Here is a 26,771-nt window from a genome sequence, read left to right as displayed (position 1 = left end):
ATTAATCACGCCGACAAAACGGTCGATTAAAATTTGGATAAAATTTCCCCCNAATAAGTCAAAATGACTCGCGTATAAATTGTAATCACGCACTTATTACAATACATACATGATTAGTCCGTATGCGTACTGGCGATGTATATTTTGGAGGAAGATAATTGACCTAAGTCACTACAAAGTATACGCGAGCAGTACGCAGCGTATGCGTACTGGTCGTGTATAGTTTGGAGGAGCTTAGTAAAAAAAGTCATATCCAAACTATACTCGATTAGTTTCACACCCTTGCGTTCTGGCTAAGTATGTATAGAATGGAAAGACGCCACCCGGATATTGATCACAAAATACTGATAAGTATACTTTTAGATACTTGCGTCTAGCACAAATGATAGTGTATCGTCAACCATGTGTGTCATTTACAATCGTCTTGACGTGTCTATGGACCCCCATTAGGTATCAGTTTTTATTGATGAGTATTTTTGTCGTCAGTCCACCGGTCGGGACTCCCCAACGCTGCGTTTTCTGGTACGTGGCCTCCACTCCAGAACTTTTCTGTCCCATCAGACATCGGTGCTGTTCTCATAATTGTAGCAGGAAGGCGCTGGATGTAGGCCGTAACCAACCGGGCTATATGGAAATCATTGAAGGAAGCCATGAATTTCAGCATTGGTCGTCCCATGGCTGAAATGATGATGATGAGATTGGGAGTATCTAAATAAAACGAACGCGTGCTAACTTAAATCTGTATTCTATTTAGTCTTGTCGTCCTTCAGCAGCTGGTAGACGAAGGAGAAGTCCTTCTGCCCGTAGCCGCGCGACTGCACGATGCGGTACAGCTGCGTGGCCACCGCGCCCAGCGGGATGGGTGACCAGTTTCGGTCTGTCTGTCACTGTCGCTCATGCTGGCATCTCGCGTTGTGTGAGAGGGATGAAAACTTCAGATATTGTGCTTGAGAGAAGACTGGCAGCTCCAAGTCAATGAAATGAACGTAAGTTATCTAGAAGTTGATGACGTTTAGAGCTCACTTTGGTATCTAATCAGTAACTTCTTGCTCACTTGCATTAAGCAGACACGCAGGCTATAAGAGAGTGAGGAGATAGATGATGGCAGAGGAGTAGGATAGTTTGTCCCGGTTTTAGAACGCGTGCGATAAGTTTTCCTGTGACAGACTATAGTCTGGTCCGGGAGCACGTAGAATTTTGTCCAATGACCCCAAGCTACCCATCCTTATCGCTCGCGCGTAATTATATTGCTGTCGACTGTGGGACGGGCGCCCGCGTGCGAGCGCGACAGCAACATAATTACCCGCGCGATGGGTAGCTTGGGGTCATTGGACCAAATTCTACGTGCTCCCGGACCAGACTTTAGAATGCAGGCTGGCATAAGCTAGGTACTCTAAGATCCTAGGATCCCATCGGCATGATTGCGTACATTAGGTAACAAAATAAAACAAACGCGTGCTAACTTAAATCTGTATTCTATTTAGTCTTGTCGTCCTTCAGCAGCTGGTAGACGAAGGAGAAGTCCTTCTGCCCGTAGCCGCGCGACTGCACGATGCGGTACAGCTGCGTGGCCACCGCTCCTAGCGGGATGGGTGACCGGATGCCGAGCGCCATGCCGCTGGCCAGCTCCAAGTCCTGGGAAGGAATATTTGGTTGCAAATAACCTGCTACCATTACATAAAATACAATTCCTGGACTTCTACCAGAGTAAATACAAATGGGTAGGTCATCTTCATAGAAACGCACCGAGCACGGTTTGTATGTGAGCGCGCGCCGATACGTACTTATTCCACGCTAAATTTTGTCAGTGTGTGCGTGCGCGCCGCATACGTATTGGCGCGCTCACATACAAACCGCGCTCGGGCGTTTCTATGAAGATGACCTGCTGATATTTACTCTGCTTCTACTGTGGCATTTGTCAAAAATGCTAATTTTATTATGATGTCACAAACTAAGCATGCAAACTTGACCTTCATTGGTTGGGTTTTTGTGGCGGTCAAGCTGTAGATCCTGGCTACACAGGAGTTGCAGTGGTGGGAACGAGAGGTGGGAATAGTCAAAAACTAAGCATGTAGGTATCCCTATACATGTACAGTAGGCGATAGTTCCAACTACCCATTTACGTTTTTTCTTTCGCTTTCTTCAAATGGTATTTCTTTGCATTAGAACTAAACAACATGACCGGAAATGGGTAGCTGGAACTGTTGCCCACTGTGTTTGTGTATTTTCAACACAATAAGATTTAAAAAAAACCTCTCTAGCCCGAAGAGAATCCTTTTGATGTTGATCTTGATTGAAAAATGGCGTTAGACTAGTTGCTGAAACACTTTTTGAGTTGAAAAGGGTTGGTTTTCACATACTGTATCTAATGTTTTTGACATACGAATAACTTGCCAAAGAATATTTCCTAAAAGAGCGTTTGAAATCTTTTTTTAACGCTGTTTCAACCACCTTGATACAAGCAAATAGATCTCACCTTAACCATAAGTTCGTTCTTGAAACCACCGTCGTAGTTCCTGCTAGAGGGCGCCGTGGGCACCAGTCCAGGGACAGGGCAGTATACCTCGGTGGACCACGAGCGGGCTGACGAGTTGTTCAGAACATCCAGTAATACTTGCGGGTCCAGGCCCATCCTGGAAAGAAAACCACAGGTCAGCATCGTTCATTCATTCGTTTACCACTGGTCAGCATCGTTCGTTCATTCGTTTCAGCTAAATAATGTCCCCTGCTGGACAAAACCCTCACAAGGACGATAGGTCTTGCACTGCCGCACCACCGCGTTCTTTGACCTTCACTAGATCGTTGGTCCACCTAGTGCAAAGCATGCCTATTTATAAGCACAATACTGGCAGGTTATCCTGGAAAGAAAACCACAGGTCAGCATCGTCTGTTCATTCGTTTCAGCCAAATAATGTTCACTTCTAGACAAATGCCTCTCACCAGGCTACCCATTGGGTAATTCCCGACCTTCACCAGATCGTTAGTCCACCTAATGTGAAGCCTAGCCTAGAGCACAATACAGGCAGGTTGAGGTCCTCTAAAAAGGAATTGTACTTCTTCTTCTTATTATTATTCGTTACGCTCTTTGCAGAGCGGTCGTGGTCACGTTGAGGCGTTGTTCACATCAGTTGTAGAAGCGAATACAACTCTCCGCACGATCTCCCGCCATCTCTCTCTTCAGGAGTTGTCCAGTCTGCGTCAAATAGTTCGTGACACCCAAAATAGCTGAAAAGTCTTTGTTACAATTGGAATAAGGTTTTGTTTTCAACTTTATGGCCACTTTGGAACGAACTATTTGTCGCTGATTGAACTCAGCATACACAGAGTACCAAAAATGTAAGTCGAATCCCTTTCTAGAAAGAGAAACCTGCTGTCATTGTCATCAGGTCATTATCAGGTCATTTACCCCCTTATTAATAAAAAGTTGCACGGTGTAACTTTAGGCGTAACTTACACCTAGGACGAACTCTGGATTAAAGTGACATTTCCATACTTAATTACAACTTTAAGCAGAGTTGAACTAGAATGCAACTTTTATTAATAAGGCCCTTAGTCTCCACTACAGAAGAACCCTCTCTAATTACAAAAGACAAAAAGAAGGATTTGGTCTATACTCCGCACTCTGGCCAGGGTTCTTCTGACCACAACACAGATTAATTGTTTCAGAAATAGTGGTAGCGCAAGCTATATTTAGGACATTTAGGTGTCCTGAAAAGGGCTGACATCTATGTAGCTAGTTTTTGAATGAAAATGACTAGTATTCCATGAAAGGGAATCAGATTAATGCTAGACGTAGATTTTAATGAGTCTTAAGCCTACGTTGATGGCTCGTGTCTCCTGAGATATAACCAATAACTAGGATTAACTAACTAGAATTCGAACATATCTATTTTGATGTATGTATTTGTTTTCTTACAAGTAAGTACCTACTTATTATTAAAAAAAAGTTTCATCAAACAAAACTTTAGTTTACCGCTGATTTATCGTTAAGATTTGGTCAGAACTGGATACAGTGGCAAATTGCGCCAGTCGTCGTTTCTATTTATAGAAAGATCATTTCTTTTGTTTTCTATAGGAAAGTCTCGCAAAAAGAACACACTAATAAGTTGGGCACGAATTTTTATATCGCAACCATAATTTGGACCTTATTTCTCACTGTCTGTTCCAAAATTAACTTATTATTATTCAGTCTGCAATCTTCTTTGGCGTTGATTGGTTAAGCTCGTAAATTGTCTGCGAATTTACTAACTTGTTTGTATAAAACATCTTCATTTTTGATTCAATTTAATTTGAGATTTCATTATCTTCGAAAAGAGATTTTCGTTTCGAGTGGTAAGCCAATCCTAAAGTTCCAGACAAATAACTAATTGAAATTTGAAAACAATACGCAAACAAATATCAAACATAAATTAGTCCCCTCAAAACTTAGATAAGATTAAAATGTCTAGACGCCTATTATTTGGGACCACAGACCAAGCTGCTTACATAGAGACCCTGTTTTTTTCAAAAGGTTCAGACAGGACTTTTTATGGATCCGATTGAGTTTTGTTTCTGTTGACTTTCATCAAATCTTATGTACAAACATTCTGAAGTATATTTGCGTAGACTATATGAGAATTCCTCATTTTAATTTTTCCTAACATCAAATTGGGAAGCATCTGTTTAATCATCATCATCATCATTTCAGCCATAGGACGTCCACTTAAGAACATAGGCCTCCCCTAACGATTGTCATAATGGCTGGTTAGTAGCGGCCTGCCCGCATACAGCGCCTTCCTACTGCCTTTATGAGGTCGTCGGTCCACCTTGTCCTACGCTGCGCTTTCCGATACGTAGCCTCCACTCCAGAACCTTGCTGCCCCATCGGTATTCATAATAATCTTGTTGATATCATTATTTCGCTTTACTTCACTAGTCTTAAACATTATCTGGTTCAGGCTTTGAAAAAGCGCTTTCACGCTTTTATATAAATCATAGATTAGGCATCTATGGGCTAAGAAGTCTGTATTAAGCCTTACTCAGTCGGCCGCAGCCCGCAATTCGCCCGAGTATTTCAAAGAGATTGCGAACTTATCCTGAAATATTTCTCAAAAGAATTGAACCTTCATTTACATAATTGTATGTAAATATTGGGATTGTGAAAATCCATTATTAGATAAAAATCAGTGCGGTGATTAGATTACCCTTATTTAGATTCTATGAGGTCAGATTTACATAATATCAGACCCTATCTCTAGGGCTTTGTTCTGACATATATTTATTTACTTATCTCCTCTAATATAATTGATTACGGAATATGTTTTTTTTTTATATTAATTATTTATTTATTGAGTAGATTTCGCAAATCTTGCCCCAAATCCTTAAATTGATTTTGAAACATAATATGAAAGCTAGGATTACTTAGGATCTTCAAATCTATTTCAAACGTCTTTAAAGTCTGCCACACCCTGTCTGATCCTATAGAGAAGCCTTTACTGGTAATTTCAAATAGACTTTTTTTTTACAATTACTAAGCTTTTAAAAGGCGCTTTTTCACGTTCCAATGAATCTCTTTCACTACTTCAGAACAATAATTTGAACCAGTGCTGTGAATTGTAAATAAGCAAAAGCTAGAAGTCAAACAAGAAAAGGAAAAGTACTCACTTGATGCCCATGTTCATGCACTCAGCAGTGGCCATGCCGGTGATGCCCATCAGCATGTTGTTGGCCAGCTTGGCCACTTGGCCGGCGCCGACCTCGCCGCAGTGGAACTGCTTGGCCCATGGCTTTGAGGAGTGGAGTTAACAAAGAGTACTCACTTGGGGCACATAGCTCGTAGAGCTGATGGCCGCTGGAGCAGGAAAGTTTTTGAGTGGCGTCCACGAGCCGGAAGACGTAGCGTGGGCGGACCTCCCACTAGGTGGACCGGCGATCTGGTGAAGGTCGTGGGAGGTGCCTGGATGCGAGCGGCGCAGGACCGGTCTTTGTGGAAATCCTTGGGGGAGGCCTTTGTCCAGTAGTGGACTTCTTTCGGCTGAAACGAACGAACGAACTCACTTGATGCCCATGTTCATGCACTCGGCTGTGGCCATGCCGGTGATGCCCATCAGCATGTTGTTGGCCAGCTTGGCCACTTGGCCGGCGCCGACCTCGCCGCAGTGGAACTGCTTGGCGCCCATGGCTTTGAGGAGGGGGAGCGACCGGTCGAAGTCCTCTTTGCGGCCTCCGGCCATGAAGGCTAGGGTGGCGTTCTGAGCTCCCATCACACCTGGAACGGTTGAATATTTGTTTGAATCCATTTTAGTACCTTACAAATTACTACAATACACATAATCATCGGATAATCATGTATCAGTTTTCTACGTTAGGTTTTAGAGGAGTTAGGTTTAAATAATGTTAGGTTTTCGAATAAATAGGTTTTCTGGGTTAGGTTTTGGAAGAGTTAGGTTTTCGAATAGATTTTCTGAATTAAGCTTTAGATGAGTTTGGTTTTCGTATAGTTAGGTTTTGGAAGAGCTAGGTTTTCTGAGTTAGGTTTTAGAAGAGTTAAGTTTTCGGTTAATTGGTTAAGTTATTTTTAAGAGTTAGGAGGTTTTCGAAAGGTTAGCTTTTTGAAAGTTAGGTTTCCAAAAACTTGAGGGGTTTAGAATCTTAGATTATGTTATTTTTGCGAATGTTTAAAAGCATGCTGATACTTCTAACTCTGAGTGACTTGATGAATTAGTTTTGAGTTTACCTACGTATTTCTATTACCAGAATGAAAAGTAACTCTACTTAACCCATTTAGCCCTACCGTACCCTATGTGGTACGGTATCTTTTCGAAAATATTTCGAAGTACCAAACTGTTGTTAATTTGTAAAAATGATTGTGACAGTAAGCTTAAAGTGATTATTTTACATAAAAATATTTAAAAATATGTTTTAACAAGTGGTTTTGGAAATATGAATGAAATTTCTCGACAGAAAACAAAAAAAAATTTACAATGTATTTAAGAAGGTATAATTTCTTATTATTCATGGTAAATTATGTTATTTATCAATTTTATTTTAAAAATAGACTACAATAGATATCATGACTACAAAAAAAATATTATTAAGATTATTTTTATACGGTTTATTCCAGTCTAAAATAGGTGTACCGTATAAGGTACAGTAGGTATATGCATGAGCAAATCATGCTAAAAAATATAATTTAATATTTATTATTTTTATTTGTTTTAGGCTATTGATGCTTCACTATATTACCACAACTCATGAAAAATTTGATAATTTCAGCAAACATAAAGCAATCTTGGTATTTTTCTACTGCTATCTTGTCAGATGACCGCTAATGATGATCAGATTGACGAAGATTTAGGCGATAAAGATAGTGTCAATGTAAATAATAACTCTCAGAGTTTTCTTCGATAGATTTGCTACATTTGCATCGTCGTGTTGCTAAATGCGATTATGGATAGCACTAGACATAACAAATCAGAAGAAGCCAGGTCTTCTTCAGCTATCCTCACTAACTTCGGAGATGGTAGGAAAAAAGAACCAAATGTGGTTAGTATCACAGAAAACGTCTTACAAGATATGCCAAGTGTGATACTAGTGATTATGTGATTTTATTTTTATTTTATATCATACAAAAATAAATAAAAATCTTCTTTGAATAACGACTATGTTTTGCTTGCTTATAGACCTACTGTACCCTATATGGTACGGGCTCCCCACGGCCTCCTATTTATGGATTATTTTTTTTAATATTTTTTTCATGATTTTTAGACTTCCCTTTGTAAGTTTTTGCTGAAAAATAGATTTTTATTTAAAAAAATAATTATCGGTCTAAATGGGTTAATAACATAACACAAGCATATTAATTGCTTACTTTGGGGCTAGATGGCGCTGTGTGAGATTGTCCAAAGATATATTTATTTATTTATTTAATCTAAGTAAGCTCTAATTTTAAAAAAATCCACCATAAATTGTGACAAAAAGACGATAATTAAAAAGTAATTTCAATAACTATTGCTGCACATTACTTAAAACATTAATCGATTACAACAATCCGCTCATGATCGATTGACCTGACTTGCATAAACTTGACTTCTCTGATAAACAACAACATGCCTATTTATTATCAGAGTTTATAATTTATATATCTTTTACATCATCTGTGCAACGGAAATGTATACTATCCTCGTAAGACCGAAGAGTAAATTTTGTCGACTTCTAATTATCGCCGAATGTGCTTTCAGAAGAACGAATAATTTGTAGTAGTAAACGCCGAGCACTTCGAGTAAAAAAATTTTTATGTTAGAGATTTTCTTTTGCATTCATATTTTCAGGGGCCCTATATAATAGACNTGGAAACTATTGGCACTAGGGAGCTGTAATTTTGTAGAGATATGTATATTAATCACGCCGACAAAACGGTCGATTAAAATTTGGATAAAATTTCCCCCTACATGTAAAGTGGGGATGAATTTTTTTTTCATCTTCAACCCCATCGTGTGGGGTATAGTTGGATAGGTCTTTTAAAATGGCTTAGGGGTTCCTAAGACTTTTTTTCCATTTAGGGATCTGTTTGCAAATTATTAAAGTTTAAAGTGGCAATTTTTGTTCGAGTCGGGCCCCCACTCTAAAAACTAAACTGTTGGCTTGAAAAATCTGGAAAAATTCGTGATAACACTGCTATTCATGAACTTTCAAGGAAAACTATAGCGGTTAAGATACAGCAATTACTTTGAGAGTAATAGTCATTTAACTCATGTATTACAACACTCACTCTTTTGTACCTCTACAAATTGTATTTTGCAAAGAGCTAAGTAATTTTGTTTACCGTTTGGAAAGATGCGAGACATTCCCAACACAAGTATCTCCGATTACTTACTGGGAAGCCTCCGCACAAATATTGTATAAAACTTTTTGTCAATAAACAATTTTTAATTTTTTTAATTACAAAATTTCTTAACTAGTGAAAATTCCTTAGAAGAAAATATGAAAAGTGACTGTATGACTGTAATACAATTTAGCACCAAAGTGCTCGAAAAGACAAATCCAGCAAACCCAAACTCGATAAGTTTCCACCGTTTCGTTTAGGAATTCCTATGGCCACCTCCTGACTCCATCGTCAGGACCCTGGACACCATCTAGTACTAAAGTGCTCGAAAAGACAAATTTAACGAACCCAAATTCGATGCGATGCCGCCGTTTCATTTAGGAGTTCCTATGGCCACCTCATGACTCCATCATCAGACCACCTCAATGGTACTATAACATTGCATTGTCATCGGACTTACATAAGTATGTATACCAAATTTCAGCTCAATCGGTTGAGGAAAACTAGTCTTATATTCAGTTGCAAGAGTTGTCCCACACATACTAACAAAAAATCTGTACCCCCAGTGAAAAGGGAGTTAAGTCGAAAATGGTGATTTTTGGGAAATCGCATTTGAAGTTAAAAAAAATCCTGCTTCATCGCTATTAGAGATAACTTGGTGAAATATTTTTTAGGTGAAAGGTAATGTTAGATATAATTAGGCAGTGTGCCAGTTTGGGAAATATAGCGTGTGGTTTTTTCGTAATTAAATAAAAACACAGTTATATCACCATGCATGACAACTTTACATTCGTGTAAAGTGATGTAATGGGACATAAATCATTTTACACCACACTGAATTGACCACACGCTAACAAGTGTAAAGTGATACATTTTCCGCCATTTTTGTTGATAATTTTTTGTTTATTCAATTTTAGAAAAAGTTGTAAAACAAACATAAGTAATTACACTATGAGAAATCATTATTTCAGGTTATTGAGGGTAAATCGTCCAAAATTTTTTACTTATATCAATATACACCAATTTTGTGGTGAGAAAAAAAATGTGTAAACTGATCTAACTAACATAACAGCGATCTAAGTATCCAAATAACTATGTGTAAAGTGATATAAGTGGCGATTGTAAAGGAATAAGGCTAGAATTTGAGACTGAAATCTAATTATTTACTCCTTAAATGTTTATTCTGATCTGAAACTACTATTTTATTAAGTATTACACCATATACCATGAATTATATCGGTCTAAATCACATACATTATCTCCTATTTTAAAGTAAGTATAGCTGAAGCAATTGTGTAATAAAANAAAAAAATTAATGGCACATCATGTCTTCTCGGACGAACCACCTTGTCAAAGAAAAATGATAATTTGACAGTGACATTTTGTTTTTTTTTATAAATAAGTTTGGATACCTGATTTTGAATACTTTAAGCCATAGACTATCACTCTTTTTTTTTCGATAGGCGCGAATTTTTGAACTTAAATTTATCGCTAAAGTTTTAGTTCCTCTGAAGGCACATCCGGCGATACTTCGAAATCACCTCCGAAAATGTCTCGGCGTTACTGACTACAAAGTTTCAGTTCCTTCTGAGGCACATCCGGGCTTACGAGGCTATACTATTACATCATTCCGGCTTGTGCACATGGTAACTGTTTCTGTTTTTTTTGTTTTTGTAGAACCCGGTCGAGTTAAGGTGCCAGGTGCGTGGAAGCCGTGACGTCACAACGACGCTCTGGTACGGACTGGGCGAACGCAGGTAGGTGTGCGGGTAAGTGGAAGGGAGAGTCGCATTCCAGAGAAATGCGCAGTTAGCTTGATCGGGCTGTAGTCAACTTTAACTAAGAGAGTAGCACATAAAGCTAACATTTTCGTCTTACGATTGTTCTACTACGTAAATAGGCCGCAGTATTTAGCTTGCTGTAAACTGTGTAGCAGTACTACCTAACATTATACGTCTATGTTCATATAATAATTTGTTTGTTCGTCTCTACACCAACATTTGCTTCCAACTGATAGCAATGATAAAAGGCTTGTTTTGATGCTTTTTATCTCCAAATGCGTTACTAAATAGATGGCTCGATAAGATTATTTTGTAATATTTACTTGTTTTTTGTCATGCTGTACGTCAAAAAAAAGACCCCACTGTAGTGTTATGTAAGGAAAGTAGGTAGTTTTGCCAAACATCAGTACAGGTTTACACACAATCATAAGCACCTCTTTTTGATACTTGGTTATCAAGATTTGACTCTATCAATATACATACATATCGAAGCCTAGGATGTGCGTCTAGATAAACTTTTATCGATAATTTTATCGAGATGATGATGATGATGAGTTGATGATTACATACCTCCTGATACAGGCGCATCGATGAAGCCCTGTCCCTTCTCGAGGGCGACGGGGAACACTTGTTTGGGGACGTTCGGGTCTACTGTGCTGGAGTCGATCAGGAGAGACCCTTTCTTTGCCTGGAAATAATAATCACTATGTTTGAATGAAAGGATGGGTGACCAATTAAATACACTCCAAACATATTTTATGTAGAGGCATAATATAAACATTACCGGGCTACAGAAGGCTTATTTAAAGTTGGCTTCATTAACTGTACCGAAGGCCTTACGTGAGACGTCCACCCACAAGGTGGACCGACGACCTGATAAAGGTAGCAGGAAGGCGATGAATGCAGGCCGCTACCAACCGTGCGATGTGGAAGTCGTTGGGGGAGGCCTATGTTCAGCAGTGGACGTCCTATGGCTGAAATGATGATGATGATGATGAAGGCCTTACGGCGGTTTTAGTTTTAATTGATGATATTTTGCAACAAAAATGTATCCAGGTAGTCATGTGCCTTTAGCCGTTTAAATGGTTGTATCATCCCAATAAACGGTTGATCATTGTATTGTGACATAATATCACATAAGTACCTACTTTGAAAAACTTGAAGTCAGGTAGTCTTTCTTCCAAATACTCATAAATTAACCTTGAAATCTTGAGTAAGTAATTTAATTTCAGTTACAAGTCCGTATAATCTTTTTACCATTGTTCTAAATGGTACGCAAATATCGCCGTCATTTACTCATTTACATAAGCATTTACATATTCGGTGTTTGCCCAAGTGTCAAGTTCAAGTGTGTGTTGTAGACTTAAGGCCTCTTTACACCCTGCTCTTCTGTAGCGATTGTAGCGGCAATACACTCATGAGGTGAGTAGGTTATTACTAAAGTATTCTAATTTCTAACAAGTTTTTTGAAAAGTCTAAAATGGTCCTCCTCTCTTCTAATTGTCATGTCTTACAAGAACACCAATCAGATAAATAACTTCGTGTGTTCAATTCTCAGTTGGGTCATATCTACGATACGAAAAAAAAAAGTAAAAGAATCTATACAAGTAAAAAGGACTACTTATTTTGTTTTTGAGTCATTTTGTGACAGCTGATATAAGAAACTACCTATTCACCCACAACTAAGTACTTATAGCTTCTCACCCAAGTATGGTAACAGTTTTGCTATTTAGAATTTGTTTTCTTAAAACTGCTACCAACCGGCCAACCTGGAAATCATCGGGAGAGGCCTATGTTCAGCAGTGGACGTCCTAAAATGGTGTGATAAAACTGTAATCATGGTAATACTTACGTGAGCAACCACGCCATCTTTGCCCAGGTAAGCGTCGAGCACGACTTTGTTGCTGGGCAGGATGGATACCACGACGTCGGCGCCATCTACTGCCTTGGCGATAGAGTCGGCGCCGCTCACGCCGGTCTTGGCCGCCGCCGACAACGCCTCTTTGGACGGGTCGTAGCCGCGAACTGTGAAGCCCTGAAGAAATAAAAATAATATGTAGTTTATAAACATCGATATTTTATTGAGTAAAGAAAAGCCTTAATTTATTATTTTAATTATTTGCTTCATTTACAACACATAATTACTTTTCCACAATATTATATTTAGACTATCAGTACAGAATACATATTATAATACGCACCAATTTGGCGCGCAAAGAATAATTATTTTTTATTATTTTTAAATGTGATGAAAAACAATGACGTGAATCCTTTGCACGGAAAAATAGGCTGTATGAATTTATGACCTTTGCCACATAATACAAACCTCAGCCTGTGGTATCGGATTTAAAAAAAGAGCTCGCGAACATTCAGCGGCGTAGGTAGTTCTAAATTTGAAAAACGTCATTGCGCTTGTTGGATAATTGTGAACTGTCAGTTTAGTGTGTGTTTTGTTTTCTACTTAATAGGTATTAAGTTTTGTGAAAACAAATGTGAAACAGGTGCACCTGTAAAATAACTTTCTTCATACGTGTGTGAACTTTAACATGACACGTTTATGCCGAAGGAATACTGAAGCTGATTTAAAGTAAGTGGTCTAATAGAGTTCATTGCACATCGTATATGTTTTACTGTGTTGTTTTGTTCATTGCAATTTTATTGTTTACACACAAAAAAAATAAGATCTACATAGCCAGTATCTGTTTAGTCATATCATCATTCAATTTACACTTTTACTACATAAACTGTCTGCATACTTACATACGTCAGTCTTATATTACAGCTAGGTAACACATCTAGCTCAAAGCTAAATTATTTGAAAACGCTTTTATCCTAAAATCAGATTAAAACGCGAAGTAACGAGGGATAAAGGTGCCAAAAAGGTTTACCTATCATCGAGAATTTTCACCGCAGTTTTAATTGAAAATTTTCGTCCCCAGCGCTTCCAGGTATTTTTCAAACCTTAAAATGTTTCACTCAGGTCCATCTGCATAATTTAACATAATCTTTGGACGAATTGAATGGATTTTAATTTTAAATCTACGTAAATGTAACATTAAATGGCTCCGCCGATTTTTCTTGAATATTCATTCAACGCAGTGGACTACTGCTTTAAAATACGATTTTTCGTCGATACAGGTGGATTGCGAATGTTAAAATTAAGACGTAAAATTACTTTACTTTGTACCTAAGTGAAGTACCTAACTAGGTAGGTGTCTTGAAGTTGTGTGATCCCTGATGTAGGTTTTCTATTTATTCGTAGAAATTAAAAAGGCTTTTAAATTCTAGCTTAGTCCGTCTATTAGGTAGGTATACTATGTATTGTTTTACGCCAACACGTACTTAAGAAGAATTTAGAGACTACTCGTATTATCACGTTGTTTAAAATATTGTTTTAAACTTTCATGGAAACACAAAATTAAGGTACATGGTAGCAATCCCGTCAGTAATAATAGTTGTTTAGAATGCCAGTTAGCCAGTGCATAGTGGTATGAGAATGATGATAAACGCTTCAACTAATGACATTCTCATAACTCCCTAACCAATCTAACTTAAAATTATGATGAAACGATCTGCGAAGGAACACCACTTTAGAAAAAGTTTCATTTTTGTGATCGCTTTCGCTTCACGTAGCAATAAAACGTAGAAAAAAGTCGTACTGAAGCTATTACTGATTTGTTATTCCAATCGATAGTAACATTTCTTTTTTAGATTTTCAATAAGTGTCAGTTGTTATCAGTAACGTTTATTCCAATCGATAATAACAACTTTTTAGGGGCACATTTCCAATAAGTGTCAGTTGTTATCAGTAAACGTGCGCGCACGCAGCTCCGCTAGGTCAATGTCGGTCGTTGAGTTACGAAATAGCCACGCCCATCGCAGAATTAGAGCGTTTAAATATACGCGGACTACGGTCGTCGCTATGAGATTGTACTTTCTATCTCGATCATCGGTATTTTAGAATATCCGTGTTTTATGTTCGGATTATTATTTTTTCTTTGGTTGATACCAAAGAAAAAAACAGATGAAAGACTTTTTGAGATGAAAAATACAATGTCGCCAAAACAAAATGCTATAAAATTTACGAACTGTTTAAAATTTGATTGACACTGAGATATACTCACTATTTATTTGACATCAACTCTATTTTTATACTATTAATCTATTTTATTGGACACGATTATTTGTATTTATTTGTTATTTATTCTGCAATTGACTGTTATTAATAATCTGTATTGACAATTTCACAATAATTGGACATGTTATGATATTATAAATTCTTATTCAAATGACAAATAAACTCTACCCGTACCTATTATACGTAATAGAGCAAATATTTAGGTAACTTTATTCATAAATGTTTTTCTGGTATCAGATGTTAGGCTTATTAAAATACCAAAAGACTGTCGCTACCACAAGATAAGTGACTCTACCTCGTCGATAAGCTCGTAGAGCATGTTTTATGACCTTAAAAAGTCTTCCTGTTCTATATTCTCGTCTGTATAATGCAATAAATGCTAAAATGATATTTTATCAGCATGCTGCATGACAACAGCTGATATTGTTTTGAAATTTGATAGCATTTTAATTAATGTAGTAATTAACATTTAGGCTGAGTTGCACCACCTAACTTTGACCGTAACTATAACGATAACCGGTGTTTTGTATTTTGACAGATTTTTGACCTTTGTCAAAGTTAAAGTAAGATGGTGCAACCCAGCCTTAGAATTCGTAGTTTAGTGACTGTGTATTCTTAAATAAATATACAGTTTCTGTTAAATCCTAACACTTCCAGGTTGGCTCTAGTTCGCATGCTTGTGGTGTGGTCTAGATTCTAGCTTAGACATGGTATATCATGTCCTAGGGTATTTCCTTACAGCCCTAAGTACCTACATGCCAGCTTTGTGGCTTCGCAAGAGTGCACAATTTCTCTTTACACCTCTACTAGAAAATATCTAGTATCTATCAAGTAGTAATCTACACCTGGTACAGTCAGCATCAGAAATTTGTAACACCCAAAGTAGCCAAAAAGATCGCAACACGTCTTTGATACAATTAGAATAAGCTTGAGTTATCAACTTTTTGGACACTTTTGGGTGTCACGGACTAATGTATTGGATGTTGACTCTACAAAAGCCAACTTAGAGACTAGAGTAGAGATACATAAAGCTAAGCAGTAACGAATAAACGGACTGGAAGACGCAGCATGGGCCGGCCTCCTACTAGGTGGACCGACGATCTGGTAAAGGTCGCGGGAAGAGCCTGGATGCGGGCAGCGCAGGACCGTTCATTGTGGAAAACCTTGGGGGAGGCCCTTGTCCAGCGGTGGGCGTCATTTGGCTGAAACGAATGAACGACGAACGTTCGAACGATACTTAAAGGTTTACATTTCGTTTTATAAGACGCACTTGAAATATTTAATTGTTTATTGTAGTTATAAACGTTTTTAATTTACTACACTCGATATAATTATTCAAACAGACACGAGGATGAGATAAAAGGCTTATTTAACTCACACATAATGCGAACCAAAATCACGTAATGATGTAATTACGGTGATAAGATTGCGTTATTTGTAGCATTGAGTATATCAGGTGACTGATAAAAAGTCAGGTGAATATCGTCCCACATAACCCAGTAATTTATTATTTTTCATTTTAATTAGGCTTAATTTTTCAATCGTTGGATAACCTAACTGAAAAATAAGTTTGGCACATTGACAGTTTCATTATGACAATAATTTTAGTGTATTTATCAGCAATAAACTACTACTCTTTCTTATATTTACTAAAGTCTTCCAAATTAATGTTCACATCATCATTTTATCCAGCCAAGCTTTAAGACCACTCTCGCGAAATTTTCCACTCAAAGATTTCCAAGTGCGGCAATCATTTGATATTAATATCAAACGTTCTTATGAAAAAGGTAGATACCTAGTCGATATGAAAGTGTAATTCCTGCCGTATTTAACTTACTTCGTACATCAAAATTAAATCATTTCGGCACCCGTTTAATCTGGGTTCACTCGTGCGATACTATCGTAAAATAAGGAGGTACAGATGGTTCTTTTTCGTGAGACTGTACTTAGGTAAATCTGGTTTTTGACTGCACTAATATGTTTAAGACATAACCTAGTTTTTAATAAATTAAACTACATTTTACACTAAAATTTAAAGACGTAGGATACTTCACTATGTATTACAATTAGTTAGATTTTTGACATTTAACAGAAGCTTTCGCTTTCTATGGGAGCTTTTGTTCAAGAATTAGAAGAAAAACATTTATGATGATTTACAACAAGAAACATTGAACAGCATTCGAGCTGAAAGACATCACTTTATAACCAACTAGCACTTTCATTATAATATTTTCTTGACTCTATCTTAAAATGTGTACATCTTTTACAAAATCTAATGCATGCATACACACTAAACTTCTATATGTAACATTTTCATGTATGTAATGTTGTTGGTATACCGCAATAAATAAATAAATAAACAAAGTTTAAAACTCTTTAATATAAAACGTGACAAAGGTTCATTTCTCGTTATCATACTTTTTTAAATGTAAAAAATAACTTATACTCATTAAAATGTATGTGAACCTTCTTCATAAAGTTCTATTATTCCACATTCAAGCGACAGAGTTTCATTTCATATTACTCATATTACTTTAATACTGTGTCATACGCAAGAAATGTTCCCAAATTGAATTACTTCTAATGAACACTCAAAAGAGATACGAGGGTTGTGTATAGGTATCTCTATAATGAGCAAGAATCTGTCGTCATTTGTTTTAAGTAATTACTTGATAATTAACGTTCGTTTTGATCGCCCGAGTTAAAGGTGTTAAAAGATTATTTCTTAAAGGTGTAGTAATGCAGTTGTGTCACAAAAATTACAGCAGGTTGGTATTCTTCTGAAATTAACCTACTACGTACTTATATTTTGGGTCCGTGGCCGAGTCCCCCAGTATTTGACGCACCCGTGGTGGACGCCCCCGATTTAAATAAATTTAATATCATATTTTTTTCGGCTTTTGCACTAAGTACAGTCAACGAAAAAAGTTTCACAAGCTAATTATTATACTAAACTATGCATGTTTGACGCTATTTATGCAATCTGGGAGCAAAATTTTTACCCAAAACTAGCAGTAGTAAGAAACAAAAAACTTTTGTAGGAATTATTTTCATTTCATTAGATTCATTTTTGTGTTTAATTCTACTGGCCTAATAAATATTTATTCGTTTATAAACATTTTTGTGCCTGACTGTACATTTGATTAAAAATTGCTTCAAATCGAATTTAACTGACCGGGGGCGTCGACCACGGGTGCGTCGAAAACTGGGGGACTCGGCCACGGACCCAGTATTTTTACCTTTTAGACTAATTCTATAAAGGAGCAAGTACTACGAACTATTTTTCGACTATATTGCTAACGAAATTGGGTGAAAATTATAAATAACTTGAAAAAATCGAACTGCCTAAGGCGGGAATTCCCGGGGATTTTTCAAATTAGTTTGAGATGCGACTCTTAACGCTAAAAATTTAATAACTATGAAATTGGGTGAATTTGGAAAAAAAATCGATATGGACTCGGACAGAAACTATTTGAAGGACGAAGCAAACCAAAGTCCACGTAGACCAAATTAGTAAAAAAATAGAATAATTAGACACGCCCACTTTCAGCCAACGCCTCTACAAGTTGTATGAAAAACACAAAAACTTCATAAATTCACGTTTTTCTTGTCTAACATCCATTGAAGATGATACACGTGATTTCGCTATCGTCACTTGTTTGTAAAGTCTAAACGTTGACGTATTCACGTACGATAATCTTGAGCGAGTCGAGGAAACGTTAATCTTTCAACTTTCAAGTCAAAGGGCTAACTATCATTATTTTTGTGCATATTATATTATCTGTGATATTATTATAAACTAGCGGCCGCCTGCGACTTCGTACGCCTGGATCCCGTTTTACCCCTTTCATCTATCTTACGCGGTTTAGATTTTTTCATACAATGTTTTTTCCCGCTAACTCCCGTTCCCGTGGGAATTTTGCAATATTCTGTTGTAACTAAGCTTTAAGTTTACCAAGGTACCTGCATGCCAAATTTCAAGCGTCTAACTTAAGCGGTTTACATTTTTCATACAAAAGGATTTTCCCGCTAATTCCCGTTCCCGTGGGAATTCCTAAGTATACTATACCCTGCCCAGGTGTATGAAGAATAATTGTACCAAGTTTCGTTAAAATCCGTCGAGTAGTTTTTGTTTCTATAAGTAACATACAGACAGACAGACAAAAATTTTACTGATTGCATTTTTGGCATCAGTATCGATCACTAATCACCCCCTGATAGTTATTTTGAAAATATATTTCATGTACAGAATTGACCTCTCTACAGATTTATTATAAGTACCTATAGATGTTTCATTAGAATGGTTATCTACTGGCTTTTGCTACCATGTACCTTTTTATTTACGAGCCTCTGATCGCACTCGCTAGATCTTCAATCTTCAGTTACTCCGTGATTATGGCGCTAGCAACAGTTTCGAAATATAGAAAGCTCGTAAATAAAAAGAATCATGGTAGCAATCCCGTAAATAACTATGCTATTGTTGAAAGTTTAAACCAATATTTAATTGAATGCCTTAAGTTCTTTCTTTTTGATGTTTTTATGTGCTAAGATCTGCTAAATCTTGGTCTTCATTTGATTTAAAGTTAATATTTCATCTTTAACTTTAATAATGTTTTACTTCAGGATTCGTTTTGTTAGAAACTAATAAAGACACAAATACACGTTATTAAACTACATAGGGGAAAGTAGTACGAGATGATCCCCTTAAGCGGGAATCGCTGTAAAATACGTGTTTTTCAAGGTAAACCAAAAATAAAGACGATTACTACTAGTATATTTATCTATCCAACTTTCCTTATACTCAAACCCAGAAATTAATTAAGGTTTCATTAAAATATTTCATTTTTTGCAAAACCTTACAAAGTGATCATCTTGTACACCCCTGTGGGTAAGATGATCCCCCAGGTAGGGGTAAGATGATCCCTATGATTCTGTTCTATGATCTATTCTTTTCTGGTTATATTCCTTTCGGAGTACCTAATTATGTGAACAAATCGTTAAAAAGTTAGAAAAGAAAAACATTTACGAATTAAATAACGAAAATAACTGATTCTTTCTTAGTACCTGCTAAAAAGCGTTTAAATAATTGAAACGCTTTTTGGCTGGAGCTGTGTTGAATATATCACAAATAAATTCACCTGCTTCATCACCCTCTACCCCAGCACATGCTTTATGGCCCCATTTTCCACATGCATAACATTTTATCCATCCTTCACCCTTGGTATCGCATGAAAACTTTTCTGTTCAGTACAGCCACTCAGTATCATCTCCTTCAGACTCAGGTGAGTTATATGAAGTTCTCTTTCTTTTATTTCACTTCCCTTTACCTACTCCATTGACTTTTTTGTTTTAATTCCCAGGGATCATCTCGTACATATAGGAAGGGATCATCTTGACCCAAGTCCCACTTTTTGTTAAATATTTGCTAAAATAATCTACAAGTACGCGGCCACGTTTTTATGGCCAAAATATTAAAATTAAACATAATAGAAATCCTAACGACAACAGTAATTACATTTAACATTGTTTGAATAAAAGTAACATAAGCTCAAAGTCATGCCTATTTTAGATCAGAAGTACACAATTTTTCTTTTTTCTCGTCAAATCCGATGTATCGCTCACGCCACCATTACGATTTGACTGAGGCTGGGATGTGTCCAGAGCTATGTTTTACCAGTGAAAGAAACTAAATGACGTTAGTGGTTTCAGCACAATCGCGAAAGATCATCTTACCCCAGGGGATCAACTCGTACTACTTTCCCCTACTTAGGTGTAGATAGGCCTTTGTTATCTAAAACAAATGTTAGGCTTCGGCCTTGGTAGAGTCGCATTATTCAGTAAATATTCGATAGTATTAGTTGTATAATAATATTACCTTCTACAAACAGTGTTGTTTTCAGTTAAATTATAATAGTGTTTCAGAAACTAATAGGACTTAAGCCCTTGAAAACTGAAATATATTTATTTATATTTTTAAAAATTCGCAGTTATAAAATTTAAAATGGAGATACTCAAAGACTGCCTATTGTTTAAGCTATTTATAAAATATTTTAGGAATATGAACTGCAAACAAATAAATAAATACATTCTAAAGCTGTAAACTCGATTACATACTAACCGAATATTATATGAATTATCAGATTATCAATGAAAAATTCTTGAAATACATAAATATTATTTAAAGAGTTTACTATTGAGCTGGTTAGAGGCTCTCAACAATTTAGTTCAATTGATTCAATCAACTCATCATATTATCTACGATTCACGTGTTACCAAATTTAGGTACCTGGGTAGAGTGTAGACCTGTATAGACCTACGAACTTGGTGTAGAATCTACAGTCTTTTTTAAGGTCTCGATAAACTTAAATTTACATATTGCATAGAACTAATGAATGCAAGTATTATTTACATATTGTACAACAAGATATTCACTTTATAAACCGGCCTCTGTTATGCGGAAAAGATTTTGCGTATAATACAGACGTTCAAAGTTATTTTTAACCGTATCCCAATGTTTGATATTGCGTCGGAAAGATATATTTTTCATGGATAAATAATCATTTATATGTTAAAACAAGGCACTCTTATCAATAGTTCCCTACTACATAGAGTTACTCGCCTATTACCTATACTTATTTATTTATTCCGAATAAGTCCAATTTGTAATATTAATATTATCCCTTATAATGTTCACTGAAATCAGTTCTTATTATAAAATTATCTTATCAAAACTTCCACACAAAACCCCTTTACATTTAAGTTCACCAAGGAGTTTCTAAAGTTGAACAAACTTTAAATGCATTACTGGCATGCGTCCTTCTAAATTCCTCATTGCGCTTTATGAATCTACGTACCTGTTTAGCCAAGTTGGCTGCCATGAATCCCCCCATGTTGCCAAGGCCAAGGAAGGCCACATGTTTGTCGGCAGCCGAGCTGTAGGCCCTACGGAGTAGACACTGTGTTCTGGCGGCCATTTTGTACGCACGTCAGTCACCGGCGTGCGCGCAGATCAACTGAACTGAGTTTGACACGGAACCGCGGCGCTAGAACTGTCGCCTACGCACGTGGTCGTGACCGGTATTGATAAACTTACCAATTGTGTACTTTATCAGTGGTTTTGAGAGAGTCGTATTATGTGATGTAAAACTTATTATGTGATGTGAGTAACGTAGTATTCGGACAATTAATAAAGTTGAACATAAATTAAATAATGTATTTAGGATGTTTAGTAATAATTTAGTACTATCTAGTATTCTCATCAATACTCATTTTAAACAATATAGAATATAGAGCTTTCTTTTCTCCAAATCTCCGCTTACTTTTCAAGAAAAATTAGCACCAGAAACTTTTTCATAATTGCTATACAAGTGTCTAAGCAATCTTAAATTCTTTTTACTGTCATAAAACATAGAACTATTTTTTATAACTGGTTTAATATTTTTTGTTTCAAAATAAGATACTTTTGGGTACCGTTTGTGATAAGCTGATTTAATTGTTGTTAAATTTTATTAACTAACTCTAGCAACACTGTAATAATTCACATCCCACGTTAATACAAAAAAGTACACACCTCCAAGTGACGTAGAAATTTTTCAGCCACAGTGTAATTCAGATCACTAACCAAAACGTATTTTTAATAAAATTCCTACTTCTAGCAGTAGTAACAGTTTTAATCTCTCTCATCACTCCGGCAAAGGTATCGAAGGATACCCATTGACCGTTGACAGGTTTATTCCCCTTTGGATCTTTTATCCACAGCTCTATTGTTTTAAAAAAATGTAAGTTCATAGGTACTTTGATTCCCAACGGGCCCACAAGTACCACGACATTAAAAATAATGACGATCACAAGATAGCTTGCTGCAGCCTCTACAAAGCACGATTAAGAGCTTTTTGTAAGCTCTTAATCGTGCTTTGTAAAGTTACTTTGGAAAGGTTCCGCCGAAAATGGAATTGCCATTAAGTAGCTGAAAATTAATGATTAAGACGAAGGGCACAGTATCTTGTTTCCAAATTTTTTCTATTCAGTTACAAAAATAATATAAAGCCCTGCGTATAAAACTAAAAAGACATCGTATCACTAAATACACGTAACGACCTTGGGCGAATCTCTAAATAAACTTGCCAAGTTTTATTTGAACGATATCAGAGTCGTAATCAAAAGTAAATATACCACGGGGAAGTCAAAAAGAAACGAAACGATATTAAAACTAAACCTAATGCCCGAATTATAATGTACAATATTTATAAATGCGTGCTGAATAGAAGCAATGAATAAGTATTCCATTATTTACATGTATGTAGAATTTAAAGAAAACTAAATAAAACATGCATTTTTGGAATAACATACCTATAAAACTTTGTGTTGCAACAGCTACTACGAAAGCTATCCATTGAAGGATAGAGCTTTTCAGCTTTAATTGTAATTATTTTTATACTCATTATATTATTTTTTGATTGAAGTAGAAATTAAAAGCAAAAAATACAGACTATGATGAACTAAATTAACGTTTTCTAATCTTAATCTAAAGAAAATAGATGCCACGAATTACAGTATTAGTTATCTAGGTACTTAAGTAGAGTTACTATAATACGTTCCCAATCTAGTTTCAGGGATGGGTTGTTTTCATTCCATTTAACTAAAACAGGCGAAGATAGCTTAGTACCTAACCCATATAAACATTGCGGTATTTCCTAAGTGGGGTAAATAATTAATGGGATAAGTCCACTGCTAATCTATACTTCTATACTATCTATACTAGTCTATACTTCTATACTAATATTATAAATGCGAAAGTAACTCTGTCTGTCTTGCTTTCACGCTTAAACCAATGAACCAATTTTGATGGAATTTGGCATACAGGTAGTTTGAGTCCCGGGAAAGGACATAAGATAGTTTTTATCCCGGTTTTTGAAACAGGGACGCGCGCGTAAATGTAGTTATTACTTATGCTGTAAAAGCAGTCTCTACAACTATTTACACAGACGACCGACATAATATTATCGATACCTCTGGGCTCAAAGGGCGCAAAGGACATCTTGCTGAAAATGAGTTTTATACAGTTTTAGTCAGAATTTAATTCTCTGTCGATCTGTATTTATTTTGTTTGCCACAATTTTGGGTAAACATAATGGTCTTAAAACTAGTATAAATAGAGCGTATTTAAATATTTCAAATATAGAGACCATGATTTATTATCTCTACCTGCCGTGATTTGTGTGTATCGTCTGCTTTATCATTATAAAGGTACTATTGTTTAGTAGAACGACCCTATCGGCTAATATGGGTCGCTGGGCGCTTTGGGCTTGAGCAGTTTTTATTTGGTCCACGTGTTTTTTCTAACTCGCTCTGTGTTTTTTGGGCAGTCAAGCTGTAGATCCTGACTACTGCAAAAGAATTGCAGCAATGGTAATAAGAGGAAGGTAATAGGCGTCCGGATTAATGTGTTAAGCGATAGTACAGTAGATTATGTTGAGAGTTCGAATCAAAGTAGGTACCTAGTCGTAAAGGTAGCAGGAAGACGCTGAAAGCAAGCTGCTACCAAACGGGTCATTGCGGAAATCATTGAGGAGGCCTATATTCTTCGGAGCTTCGGACGTCCTGTGGCTGAAATGATGATTACAAATATTTTGTGTTATGTACACCAAGTACAGAATACTGATGATGTAACTATTATAACATCCCCGATTAGCGCTTTGTACTAACAGAGGCGGGATTATTCGCATTTATTGGGATTTTTAATAATTAATTATTGCTTCTGTCTCTAATGTCAAATTCAATTCACGTCCAATAGGGTCAAGTCCAAACTTGGATGTAAGTAAGTAGTGTTTGTTTAAGCTTATACAATAAAAGCGTGCCTAAAAGCACTAATCCCAAATCCTATAGTGCTTTCAGGGACGTTATTTCGCGCGTCGAATAATTCCAAATACTAGACTTATTTAATATTTATTTGTAATAATATTATCTGTGGTAATACTTAGGAGTAGGTACCTAATGAATATTTTTGGAACACACCAACAACGTGTAGCTACATCGAGTCAAGCCCCGTCTTAAAAGTAACTCGAAGATAATTACTACAAGTAAGACTCGTATCGTGAACTTCAGACGTTTTCAGACCCCTGATTTATTGGGGATTATTGCAGATCCCGTTTTAATGTATTTTGATTTATTGCATCGCGGAGGGGCGCGAGTGGGCCCCTAATTACCCACTGAAACTGATATAAATTGTGGGAGCATCTGCTAGGTGTGTACTTCGATTTTTCGAAGTCAGTCTCTCACTCTAGGATCGACGTCTTGTTATTACACAAATTCTAGCTTTAAAAAAAATACGATTACACGGACATTTTCAGGTGTGAACTTTTCAGATTTCCTTCACAATTTTGGTGTAACTGACATTGTAATAATTTTACAAGGTTGAATTGGTGTATCTGTAATAATGTAAAAATTTTGCTACAAAACTTTGCAAATACACTGATTTGCTAAGGTTTATAATATGAAATAAAATAGGAATTTAGAAAGTTTTAAGGCATATTACATTATTATTATACCAGCAGTATCAGTTAAAGAAGTCAAAGTTAGCTCAACAAAAAAAAAATAAATTGAGCAAACTATCCAGCCAACTAGTCGTCACTACGCGTTGCTAACATTATCCTGTTGTAATTTGTTACTTTTACTGTTGTAGTACTCATGACCTTAATTCAACATTGCTATAAAGAGGTGGGAAATTAAATCCATTTTTGTTTTCAGTTTAAGTTGCCCCGTAGAGCTAAATACGGTAAGTCAAAGCTTAAAAAAATATTCAAATTACTTAGTTTCACAGTAATACTTTAGTTATTTCAATATTTCTGTCTTAAAAAAATTAAATACATATATTTTCTTGATTTTCGTGGCTTTTTTAACATTTTTTAATGAATAAAATAAAAGTCACTTCTAATAAAATAAAAAAAAATAAAGAAAACGACAAAATGTTATTTTTTTCATGAATTATCTTATTTTTTAATACTTTTACATAAATTATACAGCAACTAAGTAAACAAAACCCAGCAAAATCAGAAAATATATCAAATTATTTTAACTTTGGGCAGTACTTACACCAATTTTACCTATGTTTTTTCCAAAAGTTTGGTGTAAAATTAGTGTAACTGTCAAAAGTACAAAAATACATTGGTGTAACTGCAATTTATTTCCTTAACTAAGACATATTAGATAATTCTTTTTATTTAATCTAAAACCGCGTAGAATTCTAAGCATTTCTGTAAAAACAGATCCAAAAAAGGTTAAATAGGAAAAAAGTTATGTCCGATTTAAGACGAAAAAAAACTTTAAACGGCTCTACTGAAAAACTGTATTTTGTCAGTTACCCCAAGTGAACCTGCAACTGACGATATTAGGCTTAGAGTAGGCGAACACCGTTGATTTTTAGTTGGCCGCTAGTTGTGCCCGATTTTAAATTGTATGAAGAATCGGCCAAATCGAATCGGCGTAGTGTGCGCACTTCCATACATGCCCATACTGATCAACTGCCCGACTAAACTATCGGCCGACGAAAAATCAACGGTGCGCGCGTACTCTTAAGGTTATTAACAACAAATGAGTATCGATTCATTCGTATGTTACTTACTTGAGTTGTGACAGGTACTTTATAGGCTCAGTTGCACCACCTAACTTTGACCGTAACTTAGACGATAACCGGTGCTTTTTGTATGGAGTTTGACAGATTTTTGACGTTTTTCAAAGTTAAAGTAGGATGGTGCAACCCAGCCTTAGTGTCACCTTACTTCGTTATCTCTTTCTTTCTATTCGATATTGCGTTTAACAGATATTTAATTAAAACTCTTGACGTATTAATTTCAATTTCTAGCTACTCTGTGTAAATAGCTTTCTTTCTCACTTAATCACGATTCGGGCAGTCGACTATTAACATCAATTTTGAAATATCTAGTTTTGCCACTAAAATAAAACAAGAAATCCAAATATTTACTTTATTTCTCAACATAAACGTTACATAGATACAACAACAAACATGAACTTAAATATAAATGCAACGATT

The 26,771-nt window shown here is 36.2% G+C and overlaps 1 protein-coding gene across 2 annotated transcripts; it reads right to left on the bottom strand.

Annotated features, from left to right (window-relative positions):
- Positions 1–726: 726 nt before the first annotated feature.
- Positions 727–21,754, bottom strand: hibadh (3-hydroxyisobutyrate dehydrogenase). 2 transcript variants are annotated; one of them, XM_028317221.1, is made up of 7 exons: positions 21,577–21,754; positions 12,437–12,619; positions 11,155–11,272; positions 6,037–6,247; positions 2,477–2,633; positions 1,598–1,635; positions 727–867 (listed from the first exon to the last, which is right to left on the bottom strand). In XM_028317221.1, the coding sequence occupies exons 1-7, from the start codon at positions 21,694–21,696 to the stop codon at positions 747–749; spliced, it is 948 nt and encodes a 315-aa protein (XP_028173022.1). In that variant the 5' UTR covers positions 21,697–21,754; the 3' UTR covers positions 727–746. The 2 variants fall into 2 exon arrangements, with proteins under 2 accessions (XP_028173022.1, XP_028173021.1); XM_028317220.1 differs by lacking the exon at positions 727–867 and having other exon boundaries at positions 1,457–1,635.
- Between the last annotated feature and the right edge of the window lie 5,017 nt (positions 21,755–26,771).

Source organism: Ostrinia furnacalis, unplaced genomic scaffold, assembly GCF_004193835.3.
Source record: "Ostrinia furnacalis isolate ACB-3 unplaced genomic scaffold, ASM419383v2 OfSCF6076, whole genome shotgun sequence".
Classification (NCBI taxonomy): domain Eukaryota; kingdom Metazoa; phylum Arthropoda; class Insecta; order Lepidoptera; family Crambidae; genus Ostrinia; species Ostrinia furnacalis.
The sequence above is the reverse complement of the archived record's forward strand: the minus strand, read 5'-3'. Positions and strand labels throughout refer to the sequence as shown.